Source organism: Pelodiscus sinensis, chromosome 30 (assembly GCF_052426305.1).
Source record: "Pelodiscus sinensis isolate ZL-2025 chromosome 30, ASM5242630v1, whole genome shotgun sequence".
Classification (NCBI taxonomy): domain Eukaryota; kingdom Metazoa; phylum Chordata; order Testudines; family Trionychidae; genus Pelodiscus; species Pelodiscus sinensis.
The window spans coordinates 15017573-15034144 of NC_143081.1; the positions used below are offsets into that span (position 1 = coordinate 15017573).

The window sequence follows — 16572 nt, forward strand, 5'->3', positions numbered from 1 at the left end:
ACTACTGATTTCATACATTACAAAGTTAGTGTTCTTGCGCAAATTCTCGTGGCCAGTGTAGACAGGCATCAAGTTTTTGCTCAAAAGCGGCCGCTTTTGCACAAAATCTTGCCAGTCAAGACGCACCCCAAGAGAGGAGAAAGTGTTTTTGTAGTTGGCTAGCCATTCACAGTGTATGTGCCGCTTGGGGTCTCAGAAGGGCTTGGGCTCAGGCCTAGTGTGTGTGCCCAGGTTACACCGCTATTTTTAGCTCTGTTTAAGCTTGTGTGTAGAGCAGGGAAATACACCTCCACGATATGGGATAAACACACTCTGCCTGACACGAGCCAAAACACCCACCCGGCCGTGTTCCACACAACGTTCTAACCAGCTGACTTCTGCCAGAGCGTTTTCAATGAAAAAAAAAAGTACCACTTGAAAGAAAAAGAAATAGACACACATGAAAACCTAACCACAGCCCGCACACGAAAACCTAACCACGGCCCGCAGCTCTCAGTTACGCCAGGGCAGGTTGTGTCCGCTTCATATGGATTTACATAAGTGGAACTCAGAGGGGAATCCAAAATCCGTACAAAGGAAAGTTGGCAAAATAAAAATGAAAACTCACCAAGAGAGAAATCAGAGAGCCATATTTATCCAGAAGGGAGAAGTTGCCTGAAGGAAAAAGTGGAGAAACAAAGATAAGATGGATAGATGGAATGAGATAAAAATACAATGAGTAAATCAGAGAGAGAAAGATTGTTTATTTCAGAAAAAAATGATGAGCAATTAAAAAATACAGATCTGTTTCAAGAGAAGTAGCAGATCCTTGCTGTTAAAGCAAAGGTATCCGTGCCAAAAAGTGGAAAATCTCTTCCTTGCTTTTCCCTGCACATTTCTTCATTTATCCTACCTTCTGATAGCTTCATCCTTTGACTTCCAATGTGCCCATATCATCTGTTTCTCCAGCTGCAATGGTACGTTGTCATAAGAACGTAAGAGCTAGCCCTGTGCCCTGTCTGCCGACAGTGACCAATGCCTGGTGCCCCAATGGGAGTGAACAGAACAGGGAACCATCCAATGATCCCTCTCCTGTCACCTACCTCCAGAGAAACAGAGGCTAGGGATACCATTCCTACCCATCCTGGCTAATAGCCATTGATGGATCTCACCTCCATGAATCTATCTAGCTCTTTTTTGAACCCTGTTAAAGTTCTAACCTTCACCGCATCCTCTGGCAAGGAGTTCCACAGGTTGACCGTGCGCCGAGTGAAGAAAAACGTCCTTTTGTTTGTTTTAAACCCGATGAAACAGAAAGAACAATCCAGAATCTCACACTCATACAGAAGAGGGAGCGAAACTTTTAAAAACTGATTTTACAAGCAATAAAACGCACATGGTGCCGATGAACTTAATAAAAACATGGAGGTGAGGTCAGGCTGGGCGATAGTGGAGGATTAGGGTTAGGGTTCCCCATTCTGTTCACTCCCTATGGGACACCTGGCTTTGGACACTGTCACAAGACATGATACCAAACTTGATGGACTGTGGTCCGATCCAATATGGCCATTATTAAGTTCAGACGTTCTAAATCAAAGAGCCATTCACTGTTCTTTCTTTGGCATCTTTTGCCCTAACCCATCTGCTTTTATGTGCTACCCCCTGGACTGACACAGACTAGAAAAAGCCCTGCTGGTTTCCACCATGGTGGATGCCAAAGAAGGCTTTTTCTAGTCTGTGTCAGAGTCTTCTGTTGCAACTTGGCTTCTTTACCTTGCTCTGAATGATCTATTGCCCTTTTCCCCCGGAAACTCACCCTTGACTGAGATTTTTGGAGAAATTACAACCTTTGCATCATGTTTTCCATTCTCTTCTATGGTTGATAGGGTTCAGTTATCTCACTGAACCCACCTCGATGTCTCGATCCTACAAATCCGCATGTTATATTGCCCGTTATTGCATTTCACGGCGATAAATGTCTCTCTCCGTTGGCAATTTCTGCTTTATAGCCGATGATATAATCTCCCTGGATATTTCTGCCAGTGGGAATTTCCAATTATTACATCGCGGCGAGTTGAGATTTAAATCGCAAATGGAAAAACAACCATTCCAGGCCAGTGTTATGACAAATCTCAAAGGCAAAATCATGGATTCCAAAGGAGAAATCACAGACATCGGAGAACCGTTGCCCCGAAAGCAAAGCAATAGAAAGAAAAAAGGAATGTCTCCTTTGGAAGAAAATAAATGGAGACAGAACGTCTGATCTCAAGGGAAATTGCTGTTCAGCTGATGTCTGAGATGAGCAGACCTGCTAGAATCATCATTAAAACGAACCATTTTATAGTAAGGAGAAAATTAAATATCCCCAAGTTAAAACATTCATGTCTAAAGCGCTCAGGTCAATCTAAGCACTCCATTTCGAACTCTAAACCATAGGGAAGAACGCCCCTAAACTGCTGCATGAACAAATTTCAAATTCCTTGTTTACACTGCCATTAAATGTGTGAATACACACAAACTCCCCACCCTCAGGAATGCTCTAACCACTAGGTCACATGTTAGGGTCCCTAAACGCATTTAAGTATTGAAAGATTTTGATTGGTTTTGCTGTATTATTTACCTAATTTTAGTCGCATTCATAAGTCACCTCAGAATGTCCAAATCCGCTGTCCATTCAAAGAAAGCGTGATATATGAAGCCAAAAAACGATATACGCAGGCTAGACCACTGGTTCCCAAACTTTTTGACATCACGCCCACTTTTGATTTTTGAGAAACCCTCACCCCCCCCCCAAAAAATAGCAGCAAAACTTGGGGTGGAATTGACAAGGGTGTGTGTGTGGCTGGGTCACCTCACGCCCCCACGGAATTTCTTCACCCCCCCCAGAGGGGCATGCTCCCCAGTTTGGGAACCCATGGTCTAGACAGCCCGTATGGCCCTGTATCATTGGTCCTGTATCGCCCCCAGGAGGGCAATTGGAGGAACGGTAGACACTTCCCCAGGTACAGGAAGACCAATATATTTTGGTTAAAAAGACGGCCCAAAAATGGGAAAGAAGAACTAAAATACCAGGGAGACTCAGTGAGACTTCAGAAAGAAACACAGTACTTGAAAGGACAAACATTAATATATAGGAAAATAGAGATCGACTGCTATTCTCTCTTAGGCTACGTCTACACTGGCATGATTTTCCGGAAATGCTTTTAACAGAAAAGTTTTCCGTTAAAAGCATTTTCAGAAAAGTGCGTCTAGATTGGCAGGATGCTTTTCCGCAAAAGCACATTTTGCGGAAAAGCGTCCATGGCCAATCTAGATGCGCTTTTCCGCAAAAAAGCCCCGATCGCCATTTTCGCGATCAGGGTTTTTTTGCGGAAAAGAAATTTCTGTTGTCTACACTGGCCCTTTTGCGCAAAAGTTTTTCGAAAAAAGACTTTTGCCCGAATGGGAGCACCATAGTATTTCCGCAAAAGCACTGATGATCTTACATGAGATTGTCAGTGCTTTTGTAGAAATTCAAGCAGCCAGTGTAGACAGCTGGCAAGTTTTTCCACAAAAGCAGATGATTTTGCGGACAAACTTGCCAGTCTAGACACAGCCTTAGGGTATGTCTAGATTACATGGCTCTGTCAACGGAGCCATGTAAACTAGTTTACCCGGCATAGGCAAAGAAGCGGGGAGTTAAATAATCCTCGCTTCATTAAAATAAACATGGCCACCATGCTGTGCCGACGATCAGCTGATCCGGCACAGTGCAGCAGTCTAGACGCGGATCTGTCAGCTGGGGAAGCCTTTGCCAACCGACCCCTCATGCCTCGTGAAATGAGGTTTACAGGATCGGTCAGCAAAGGCTTTCTCAGCTGACAGATCCACGTCTAGACTGCTGCGCTGTGCTGGATCAGCTGATTGTTGGCACAGTGCGGCAGCCATGTTTATTTTAATGCCTATGCTGGGTAAACTAGTATACATGGCTCCGTCGATGGAGCCATGTAGTCTAGACATACCCTAAGAGAGAATAGTAGTTGATCTCTATTTTCCTATAGATTAATATTTGTCCTTTCAAGTACTGTGATTCTGTGATTCTATGACCAACAGGAGAGAGAAAGAGAAGAAGAGAAAAAGGGGGCAGGGGAGAGAGTTTTTCATAGGCCAATGAACTTGGTTCTAATGTTGGACAATGAAATATTTCCCACCTCAGGTTTGGGGCGGGGAGTTATTAAATGTGGGTCTCTCTCTCTCTCACACACACACACACATACCATACGAGCTCTCCAACTACCATCTTAAATAATACGATGGGGGATGGGGAGAGCCTGAGTCAGAAAAAGAGAAGCTACCTACACATCTGTCTGTGCATCCCCTACGGTCCTGTATCAGGAGACCGCAGGAGGGGAATGGATGATCTGGGAAGCACTAGGCCGTCTCACCAATTACAAGGCAAGATGGGAGATGGTGACTTTTTTGGTCAAGAAAGCGGGGCCCCAAAACCTAGGAGAAAAATCAAATTTTGGGGGGAAATGTTTTATGTATAAAAGAAACTTCCTCCTGTAGCAACAGAGGTCTTGTAGATGAGAAGACCAGGTTTACACTAAAAGGGAAGACTGACGAGAGCTACCTGTACTCCACATAGAAGCAGGAGTATCGGTCCACAACAGGAGCACTTTCTGTGTTCGTTTTAGCCAGTTGTAACTAGACTCACTCAATCGAACTCCAGAAGATCGATCACAGCAGTGTCAATCTTCAATTTCAGGAAGACCTGGCCTATATGGGCAGAGAGTTGATTCCTGTTTTTTGCTGTTCAATTTATATTCCTTTTAATGCATTAATTTTCTTTTCTCTTTTTCTTTTTCTTTTTCTTTTTCATTTTTCATTTTTAATTTTTCATCCCCCACATTCCCAGCAACAAGAAAGCAAGAAAGAAAGAGCCATAAAAATGAACATATATTTTGCAGAACAAAGAAGGAAGGTAAATAAGGCGTAAGCCTATTCTCAAGGATTCATATGGACTGTATCTAAAAAAACCCCCATTATCTGTCCATCTCTATTCAAAAGTTTGCCCTTTTAGATTCTCTGTCTGTTTTCGAAATCAGAGAGTTTCAGAACGACTCTTCTCAGGGACTCGCTGACCTCCTTGTTTCTCACGCTGTAGATGACGGGGTTGATCAAGGGAGTCAGGACTGTGTAGAAAACAGAGAATATTTTGTGTACGACTTTGGGCGTGTTGGCTGTGGGGACCAGATAGACGGTGATCGTGGTCACATACAAAACTACCAGCACGATGAGGTGGGAGGAGCAGGTGGAAAAGGCCTTTTTCCTGCCCGTGGAGGAAGGGATCCTCACAATGGTGGTGATGATGAAAAAGTAGGATATTGGGGGCAGTAGAAAGGGCACAATGGACCCTACGGCAGCGACAACAAAGGTTACCAGCTCCAGAGTCCGGGTGTCGCTACAGGACAGTTTTATGATGGGTGAGAAATCACAGAAGAAATGGTCGATTTCTTTGGAACCACAGAAGGTTAATTGGAACATCAAACTGTCTACTATCGTGCTTAGGAGAAAGCTACCTAGCCACGCCCCGGCCACCAGCCAGCAACACACCCTGCTGGTCATCAGAGAAGCGTAGCGGAGGGGGTGGCAGATGGCTATGTACCGGTCAAAGGACATGGCCGCAAGTAGCATATTCTCTGTAGAGGACAGGACGCCAAAGAAATACAACTGCACAATGCAGCCCTTAATGGAAACAGTTCTGCCTCCAGTCAGGAGACTGTCCAGCAGCCGGGGCAGGATGGTGGAGCTGTAGCAGGTCTCCAACCAGGACAAGTTCCCCACAAAGAAGTACATGGGGATGTGAAGGTGCCGATCAGTCACAACTAGCACAACGATAAGGAGGTTCCCAACCACGGTCATGAGGTAGATCACTAGAAACAGCATGAAGAGTAGCGGCTGCAGTTCAGGGCCGTTCCCAAACCCTAGGAGGATGAATTCTGAGATGGGCGTTTGGTTTCTTCCTTCCGCCGTCTCCATAAAATGTATCTAGGAAAAGAAAACCGTTAAATATTGATGGAGCGCACCCAACCTGGAGTAGGTCAAGTCATTCTCCTGCATCTCTCCTCTAGAAACATGTCAATAAACAGAGGAAAATGCATCTCATTTAGGGGTTACACTTCCAGCCAAGATGAGCCAAGAGTTTGGAACCCTAATGAATTGCAGAAATGCCCTGTCTAACACCCTTAAGTTTTTCCGTACATTCAATAATGGCTTTTAAGCCGGATTTTGAAGTATCTTTATCAGATCCGTGTCACACCAATGAATGTAAAAGATGTAAAATGTCAATAGTTTGTAAAGGGAAGTGATTTGGCGTTCAGCCAGGGGAGATGAAATTCCCAGCTTGGGCGGGTGGAGATGCACTAGCTTTGAGCACACTAGCAGGATGAAATTAGCAGTGTGAATTTGACAGCCCAGACAATGCCTTGCAGTGGCCACCTGTGTATGGTCCTAAGATCTCAGATGGGATTGTGTCAGGCAGTCCATGCTACCGAGACTTCGCAGACAGTTTTAGCACCATAACTCCATCCATGCTATTGTGGAGAAGTTTACCCAAGCAGAGAATCACACTGCTTAGACACAGTGAAAAAATGAGACACTTACGTTATACACCAGATACATTTATGGAGGTCTGGGCCATGAAAGGCTATTTGCCAGGATGCACTAGAGTCCTTTGCCATCAGCTGGGAATGGATCGATCACTTGTTCTTCTCATTGCATCTAAAGCATCTGGCATTGGGCACTGCTGGGCTAGAAGGACCTTTGCTCTCACCCAGAATGGCTGTTCTTATGTTAATGACAGAGCCAGACCACGGCTGGCAGAGACCTCAGGAGTCATCGAGTCCAGTCCCCTGCCCAAAGCAGGACCAATCCCAACCCAACCATCCCATCCAGGGCTTGGTCAAGACGGGACTGAAACACCTCTAGAGATGAAGATTCCACCCCCTCTCCCTAGGGAACCCAGCCCAGTGTTTCCCCACCCGACTAGAGAAATAGTTTCTCCTAATATCCAATCTAGACTGTAACGTGAGACCATTGTTCCTCATTCTCCCGTCTGTTACTACTGAGAACGGCCTCTCTCCATCCTCTTTGGAACCCCCTTCAGGAAGTTGAAGGCTGCTCTCAAATCCCCCCTCACTCTTCTCTTCTGCAGACTGAACAAACCAAATCATTCAGCTTCTCCTCATAAGTCATGTGTTCCAGCACCTGAATCATTTGATTGCCCTCTGCTGGACTCTCTCCAATGTATGCACATCATTTCTGTATAGAGGGGCCCAGAATTGGGCACAATACTCCAGATAAAACCCATGCTTTCCTATAACCCATCTACACTGATTTACACATAGTCCTGTTCTTTCTGGCATGGTGGATGTCTGAGCAGATATTTTTTTTCTTTTCGAAATCAGATCATTGCATTTTAACTGTGATGGTTTCACTTTCTCACCAATAATCATTTGCTATCCGCGGCTCACACTAACCCGTCAGTCACGCATTCAGAGGTTATAGACACTGCACTGCATTTTCCACTCCTATTGCTAGTCTGAAGAGTTATTACCTGATCAAATGCAGCTTTACGCTCCTACCTGGAGGTGTGGATCTCACAGTACTTCTTGCTGTGTCTCCTTGTTATTCCTGTTGACGGAAATATATGTCGTTCCTGGCTGGCAATTTCTTCTGTCTGAGAAATGAAGTCATCTCCTTTGACATTTTTGCCAGTGGGAATTCAAAGTTATTGCGTAAGAGAATAGTTATTATTAATTTTTAAAAGACAAAACAACAGTGCGAGGACAGTCTCATTGCGAATCCCCTAAGGGGAAGTCATCAAAAGCAACTGATGCCCAAGAGTAAATAACAGAAATGGGACACTATTGACTCAAAGACAAAAGTTAAATGTATTCTTGTGAAGGAAGTTATTGCCCACAGAATTCCTGCGATCAGTGGCATTCTTGCTTCATTTGAGGTTTTTGAGGTGTAGATCTCCTAGAATAGTATGAAAATTCAACAATCTCAATTGTATTTCAGGGGAAGGAGTGAATTGAGTGCTCCCAAGTTAAAAAAAATCTAAGATAAAGCTCACGGCTCAGCATGTGTCCTAGACCTGGAACTTGAAAAGCATGCCCTAAGCTGCCACCTGAAAGAAGTTTCAATGCATGTGTTGACAGTGGCTGGGAATCATAAAGGAACCTAAGGGAGTTAGGCACCCAATCTTTCTATGCTCCTTTGAAAATTCCTGCTTGGACACCTGATTTGCACCGGTCCTTGTGGATTCTGGAAGCGAACAGGGAAGACACGGATTCTAGCTTCTAGCGAAGGAGAAGAGAAATGTTGTCTTTGCTCCATGTGGGGCCTGTCACAAGACCCCTTCTAGTCAATACCTGAGAGTTGTCCCTTTATCTACAAATGACTTTGGCTCATGATGATCAGAATCCGAGGTTGGAGCAAAGGAGGCGTAGAGAGGTAAAGAACGGTTTGGCAGCTGTTCTGTATCCACTAACTGGATACAACTTATATTTTAGGGGCTGGCTCATGATGAGCAGTTGTCTCCTGGGGAGAGATTGAGCGGAGACCGTGCACAAACCAGTCTAAATCATCAGTCTCTCTTTAATTATATTGCAATCAAAACAACGTTACTTTGTGTCGATGAATGATACAGCGAATTGCTTCACCCGCCTTGGTTCATGAGCAAATACACTGAAGAGACAAAGTAACCCGTGTCGGTAAAGTTTATTGCTACAGCTTGCTAGTCACTGTATCCATGTACATTCCATAACCACTGTACGTTTACTCACATCTCCCCAGTCCAAAGATATGGAGTCATAGAATCACAGAATCACAGGGCTAGCAGAGACCTCAGGAGTCATTGAGTCCAGCCCCCTGCCCAAGGCAGGACCAACCCCAACTCAATCATCCCAGCCAGGGCTTGGTCAAGCTGGGACTTAAACACCTCTAGGGATGGAGATTCCACCCTCTCCCTAGGGAACCCATCCCAGTGCTTCCCCACCCTCCTAGAGAAATCGTTTGTCCTAATATCCAACCTTGGCCTCCCCCATTGCCACTTGAGCCCATTGCTCCTCGTTCTACCATCTGCCCCCACTGAGAACAGCCTCTCCCCAGCCTCTTTGGAACCCCCCCTTCAGGAAGCTGAAGGCTGCTCTCAAATCCCCCCTCACTCATCTCTTCTGCAGATTAAATAAGCCCAAATCCCTCAGCCTCTCCTCGTAGGTCATGTGCTCCATCCCCTGAATCATTCTGGTTGCCCTCCACTGGACCCTCTCCAAGGCATCCACATCCTTTCTGTAGTGGGGGGCCCAGAACTGGAAGCAACACTCCAGATGTGGCCTCCCCAGTGCTGAACTGGTGACAAAACTAACGATAAGTAACAGGTCTCTCTTCATCGGAAGACATTGATGCTCCGTTGATTAGCTTCACACATATCTCCCAGGTCTTAGGTCTGGAGCTGTCTCCATGGCTTAGACATGTGTCCACTAAGTAATGGGCCAAAGCTATCAAATTATCCTTATGTTTTACTAACATTTAGATAGTAGCCAGAGTCACTGAATTTGAAATATTGGAAAGCCCAGCTGACTGCCCCAAGCCTGATCAGTTTGTTGCTTTGCAGCAACTGGGGAATTTGGTAATAAACTCTTGATGTACAAACACAACGCAAGAAGTTCTCGATGGACTCTAAACTGTGCCTTAGCTCATATGTCCCAATGGGGATGAAGGGTTTGCAATTAGGGCCTCTGGGTATTAATTAACCACAACACTGATCGTGTCGTGTCCTCTGAAATATTGCTAGAAAGTTGCAGGGAGTTTTCAGTGGTATGGTCCAAATTTTTCCTGGTGTAACTCCTCTCTTTGCATTGTGGTTACAGCACAATGTATTTATCATGAAGCTAGTGAGTCAGGTAAGCCCACTCTAGTCAGTGGAATTACTCTTTTCACACCAGCATTACCGAAAAGACAATCTGGGCCATTGTGGACATGAAAGTTCTCCAGTATCTCAAAAATAATGTGACATGCAATAATACTGCATTGAGCAGTGGAGTGCATTCGATGATTCCTGAGGTCTCTGCCCACCCAGGAATTCTAGGATTCTACTATCACATGTAGCACACAGAAGAATCGCTACGTTTGGGCTTCTTTTGTAACCAATCCATGCTGCCCATGGATAATTACAACACTGTAAATATGTAAACACACACACACACACATCTGGGGAGCTGGGGTTAGAACCCTGATTGTTTATTCCCAGATGCGAGGCAACATACTCAAAAAATGGCCTTTGGCTCCTGACCATTAGAAGAGCCGCAATCCCATAATTCTACCTCAGTGGGATTCGCTAAACCTCCACTTGGCTGCTCCAAAACTCTGTAGGCCTCTAAACTCAACTTGCAGCCTCCTTTTTGTAGTCAACGTCTCTAGGTTGCTTTGGGTGCTCTTACAGAGTTATAGTCATAGGCTACGTCTAGACTGGCATGATTTTCCGCAAATGCTTTTAACGGAAACATTTTTCCGTTAAAAGCATTTGTGGAAAAGAGCGTCTAGATTGGCACGGATGCTTCTGTGCAAAACCACTTTTTGCAGAAAAGTGTCCGTGCCAGTCTAGACATGGTTTTGCGCAAGAAAGCCCCAATCGCCATTTTTGCCATCTGGGCTTTTTTGTGCAAAACGGTTCTCAGCTGTCTACACCGGCCCTCTTGTGCAAAAGCATTTGCGCAAGAGGGCTTTTTCCCAAACAGGAGAGTCCTTGTATTTGCGGAAGAATACTGACAATCTTACATTAGATCGTCAGTGTTCTTGCGCAAATTCAAAGCGGCCAGTGTAGATGTCTGGCGAGTTTTTCCGCAAAAGAGGCCGCTTTTGCAGAAAAACTTGCCAGTCTAGATGCAGCCATAGAGTCCCAGGGCCAGCAGAGACCTCAGGAGTCATCGAGTCCAGCCCTCTGCCCAAGGCAGGACCAACCCAACTCAACCATCCCAGCCAGGACTTGGTCAAGCCAAGACTTAAAAACCTGCAGGGATGGAAACTCCACCCCCTCCCTAGGGAACCCATCCCAGCGCTTCACCACCTTCCTAGGGAAATAATTTTTCCTAATATCCAACTTAGACCTTCCCCACTGTAATTTGAGACCACTGTGTCAATGCCTATTTCATTATTCATATGAAATGAAACAACTTTAACTAGAGAGACAAATAGACAGATGCAGAGATCTATAGAGAGTTAGACAGATATTCTGTAGCACAATATCTTTGTTTTTAGTGTAGGTGAATGAAATCTTGCCCGCCTCATCCAGGAAAGTTATTCAATGTGGGTATCACTCACACACACACACATACACACACACTGTGTGCTCTAAAGACAGTCTAAAAAGTTCTAATGGGGTGGGATGCTAAGTCCTGAGAGATTTAAATTGATTTTTGTTCAAGCTATCCAGACCCCTGGAGTACCGGTCATGAATCTTTTGGAGCTGATCAAATCAGCCATTCATCCAAAAGAGCTGGCACCAGAGGACCCAACGTTCCCTGTATGTCTGTCTGTGCACCCCATCTACTCGTGCATAAGGGGACAGCAGGAGGGGGGAATGGGTGCTCAGGGAAACAATACACATCTAACCAATGACAAGGAGAGACGGGAAATGACGAGCCACTTTCTCAAAAAAGCAGGACCCCAAACTTGGCAGACAGTACAAAAAATGCCAGGGGGACTCGGAGAGATTTTATTCTTCAACTCATTCGTGTTCGATTTTGCTGGCAAAAGTGTTGTTTTTCTGGCCATAACACATTCCTCTCTGTAGTGAGGGAGACCCAGGTGACACTATGTAGGCAGAGATAAGCACTGTTGCTTACTGCCTTTGGGGTTCATTTTCTTGTCATTTTCATTCATGCATTCTTCCTATTTAGCTAGGGAGGGAAGTCGGGTCTCATGAACATTCACATTTTGGCCGTTCAGCTTTATGTTTACATTATAGCAATACAGATACAGGTGTTCTAATGCTGCCTGCTCCCTTCAAAGAGATACAACAGACAGGAATTTCCCATGGCCGAACATTGACACTTCCAACCCCAAATGACAATTGATATTTGTTTCTCCAGCAACAGAGGCATAGAAAACCGCCTAATTAAAAGTGCCCACTCACTGCTGAGGTAACTTTTGCCACCTAATTTTCAGTCAGAATTGAAAACAGAATACCCTAATCACTAAAGGGCAAATGGCTTTGGCTCCCATTGGAGTGGAGGAGACCTGAGACTACTCCAAAGATGCTGAATTTGTTGCACAATTTGGGTAGAGGAATTAGAATGCTTTATTGAAATGTGAGTTTGGGGGGAGGGGGGAAAAGCCCACTTTTAATCAAGAATGCCTCTTTCTGTGTGAAAATTGGTATAAAGAAATGGGTATGAAATGTATGTGAGATGAATGCTAGGAAGGAAGGAAGGAAGGAAGGAAGGAAGGAAGGAAGGAAGGAAGGAAGAGTGGGATGGAGGAAGGAAGGAAGGAAGGAAGGAAGGAAGGAAGGAAGGAAGGAAGAGAGGGGGATGGAGGAAGAAAGGAAGTAAGAAAGGAAGGGAGGGAGGGAGGGAGGGAGGGAGGGAGGAAGGGAGGAAGAAAGGAAAGAAGAATGGGATGGAGGAAGGCAGGCAGGCAGGCAGGCAGGAAGGAAGGAAGGAAGGAAGGAAGGAAGGAAGGAAGGAAGGTCCCCAAGGTGGGAGATCAGCTGCTCTTAAGTCCTATTGGTTTCTCTAGTGGCTCATTACCTTGAATAGGTCCTCCTCCAGCATCTACCTGGGCTGAAAACGTCTTACCTTTAGTGAACTACGAGGCGTAACTATATTTCAAATACAGATACATAGTCACTCTTCATAACTTGAGATGCAACTATGGCACTGGCATAGAAGTAGGATAATTATGTTCAGCAAATCATAACTTTGCCACTGACACCTCTACTGACCCATCTTACACACAAGATATCATCACTGACCCATGATGGTATCATAGTAATATCGCTATGAAGACTATGGGGGTCACATCATGCACATTCATTTGTCTTCCCCTTCAAGGAACAGGGACTCCTACTCTTTCCGACATGGTGGATGACGAAATAGAAAATTTCTTCTCAAAGTCAGATGGTTTCCTTGTAATGATGCTACTTCACCTTTCACACAGGTAATCTATTGCCAGCCCTTGTCTGAAGTGGAGCAGCCAGTTATTTCTTGTGCCCCATATTGGGCCTGACATAAAGCCCCTTGTAGTGAAATAACCGAGAGACTTTTCTCTGAACTACAAAGACTTTGGGCGTGTCTGATTAAACTGATACGCAGGATGGTGGAATGTTTGTACTATACTGAGATAAACTGAAAAAACAACAAATGGTCTGGTAGCACTTGATAGACTAACAAAACAGGTCGACGGGATCATGAGCTTTCGTGGGCACAGTCCACTTCTTCAGATGACCGGAGTGACGTCCACCAGGTTGTGTCTACTAAAAGGATGACAACACATGGAGGATTGAATTCGTTGGGAGGTTGGAAGTTGCCTCGTGGGGAGGTATTTATCTGGTGACATACACACACCAGTCCAACTGATGCTGTTTCCTCCCCACTGTCTGCCCTGAGGCCTGCACCCCCTGTCCAACTCTTGCACCCCTCACCTCCAGCTCTTACTTCAGCTTCCCCAAAGCCTACATTCAGTCCCCCATACCTCTCAAACACCTGCCGAGACTCTTTCATCTGACAAATTCCCAGCCCTAGCCCTGAGCAACAAGAAAGAAAGAAAGAAAGAAAGAAAGAAAGAAAGAAAGAAAGAAAGAAAGAAAGAAAGAAAGAAAGAAAGAAAGAAAGAAAGAAAGAAAGAAAGAGTAACCCTGTTCTCAAGGATTCAGATAGACTGTATTTAAAAAAAAACATTTTATCAGTCCACCTCTATTTAGTTTGTGCAAAAGTTTGTCCTTTCAGATTCTATGCCTGTTTCCAAAATCAGAGAGTTTCAGAAGGGCTTTTCTCAGGGACTCGCTGACCTCCTTGTTTCTCAGGCTGTAGATGATGGGGTTGAGCAAGGGAGTCAGGACTGTGTAGAAAACAGAGAATATTTTGTGTACGACTTTGGGCGTGTTGGCTGTGGGGACCAGATAGACGGTGATCGTGGTCACATACAAAACTACCAGCACGATGAGGTGGGATGAGCAGGTGGAAAAGGCCTTTTTCCTGCCGGAGGAGGACGGGATCCTCAAGATGGTGGAGATGATGAAAAAATAGGATATTGGGGGCAGTAGACAGGGGGCAGTGAACCCTACGGCAGCGACAACAAAGGTTACCAGCTCCAGAGTCCGGGTGTCGCTACAGGACAGTTTTATGATGGGTGCAAAATCACAGAAGAAATGGTCGATTTCTTTGGAACCACAGAAGGTTAATTGGAACAACAAACTGTCTACTATCGTGCTGAGAAGAAAGCTACCTAGCCACGCCCCGGCCACCAGCCAGCAACACACCCGGCCATTCATCAGGGCAGTGTAGCGGAGAGGGTGGCAGATGGCTATGTACCGGTCAAAGGACATGGCCGCAAGCAGCATATTTTCTGTAGAGGACAGGACGCCAAAGAGATACAACTGCACAAAACAATTCTTAATGGAAATGGCTCTGTCCCCAGTCAGGAGACTGTCCAGAAGCCGGGGCAGGATGGTGCAGCTGTAGCAGGTCTCCAACCAGGACAAGTTGCCCAGTAAATAGTACATGGGGATGTGAAGGTGACGATCAGTCACAACTAGCACAAAGAGGAGGAGGTTCCCAGCCACGGTCACAAGGTAGATCACTAGGAACAGCATGAAGAGCAGGGGCTGCAGTTCGGGGCCGTTCCCAAACCCTAGGAGGATGAATTCTGAGATGGGCGTTTGGTTTCTTCCTTCCGCCGTCTCCATAAAATGTATCTAGGAAAAGAAAACCGTTAAATATTGATGGAGTGCACCCAACCTGGAGTAGGACACATCATTCTCCTATATCTCTCCATTGGAAACATGTCAATAAACAGAGGAAGACGTGTTGCATTTAGGTGTTACACTTCCAGCCAAGATGAGCCAAGAGTTTGGAACCCTAATGAATTGCAGAAATGCCCAGTCTAAGACCCTTAAGTTCCCCTGAATATTCAATAAAGACTTTTAACCAGGGTTTTGAAGTAATTTTATCAGATCAGTGTCATATCAACAAAGCTAAAAGACGTAAAATGTCAATAGATTGTAAACGGAAGCGATTTGGCGTTCAGCCAGAGGAGATGAAATTCCCAGCTTGGCCGGGTGGAGATGCACTAGATTTGAGCACGCTAGCAGGATAAAATTAGCCATTTGAATTTGACAGCCCAGACAATGCCTTGTAGTGGCCACTTGTGTACGTTCCTAAGATCTCAGATACGATTGTGTCAGGCAGCTAGTCTGTGCTACCGAGACTTCGCTGATAGTTTTAGCACCATAACTCCATCCACGATATTGTGGGGAAGTTTACCCAGGCAGGGAATCGCACTGCTTAGATGCAGCATAACCATCCCCCATAAAACACAAACCAAAACACCAAAGAAGCTGTGTGTAGGAAGTTCTAACCAGCTGCCCTTCATTCCAGCTGATTAAAACAATAATTTAGCACAGTGTTTCTCAACCAGTGGTTCAGGTACTCTTAGGGGTACTCAAGAGAAGACTGGGGGGGTATGTCAACACAACTGACATTTGTAGAATACTGAATGTTTGTTTTAAGTTTTACAGTGCTTTATTATTTTGGTACTTTTTATCTCCAAAAATTTCATTGCCCAACCATCTACGATTAAGTTGTGTTGCAATGATAGAATTTTTTTTTCTGTGTTTGAAAACTGTAGGTACTGGGGGTACTAATATACATTTATTTTTTAAAAGAGGGTACTTATAATTTTTTTAAAAAAATGGTTACTTATAATTAGTTTCTTGAAAAAGGGGTACTTTATTAAATAAAAGGTTGAGAAACACTGATTTAGAGCGCTGATTGATTCAGCTGAGAAACAAAGAGACTTGCACAAAAAGCAAAGCTCACCCCCTGGGTTCTTTTTTCCTGATGTCAGTTACACAAGGGTAAATTGAGTCAGTTTCATGTGGATTTACACAAGTGCCGCTGAGATCAGAATCCAACGCTGTATAAAGAAATAGGAGAAAAATAAAAATGAAAACTCATCAAGGGAGAAATGGTGAGTCATTTTCATCCAAAAGGGAGAGAAAATGAGAAATTTTAGGAAAAAAGGAAAGAAAGAAAGAGGCAGAATGAGAAAAAAATACAGAGCACGAAAGAAAGAGAGAGAGAGTTTATTTATCCAAAGGTTTTGGGCAATAAATTACAGATTAGTTTAAAGAGATGCAGCAGATCCTCACTGTTAAATCAGGACACATAGTTTTGTGATTTCTTCCTTCCTTTTCCCTTGCACGCTTGTAGACCTATCCTAAATTCCAGTCTTTTCATCCACTGTCTTATGGTGCACTAATATAACCTGAGTCTACACCGGCAGTGGAAAGAATGGGTTGACTTTGGTCCATCCCAACTATGTGAT

General features: G+C 44.7%; 2 protein-coding genes across 2 annotated transcripts; both read right to left on the reverse strand.

The window, feature by feature from the left end:
• Window positions 1-5037: 5037 nt before the first annotated feature.
• Window positions 5038-6000, reverse strand: LOC106732668 (olfactory receptor 1M1-like). Its single transcript, XM_014578337.3, has one exon. It carries the CDS (start codon window positions 5998-6000, stop codon window positions 5038-5040), a length of 963 nt encoding a protein of 320 aa, XP_014433823.3.
• Window positions 6001-13969: 7969 nt separating this feature from the next.
• Window positions 13970-14932, reverse strand: LOC102448509 (olfactory receptor 5V1-like). Its single transcript, XM_006132663.3, has one exon. It carries the CDS (start codon window positions 14930-14932, stop codon window positions 13970-13972), a length of 963 nt encoding a protein of 320 aa, XP_006132725.2.
• Between the last annotated feature and the right edge of the window lie 1640 nt (window positions 14933-16572).

Coding starts and splice junctions, on each gene's coding strand:
- LOC102448509 (XM_006132663.3), bottom strand. CDS start 14,932: ATGGAGACGGCGGAAGGAAGAAACCAAACGCCCATCTCAGAATTCATC.
- LOC106732668 (XM_014578337.3), bottom strand. CDS start 6,000: ATGGAGACGGCGGAAGGAAGAAACCAAACGCCCATCTCAGAATTCATC.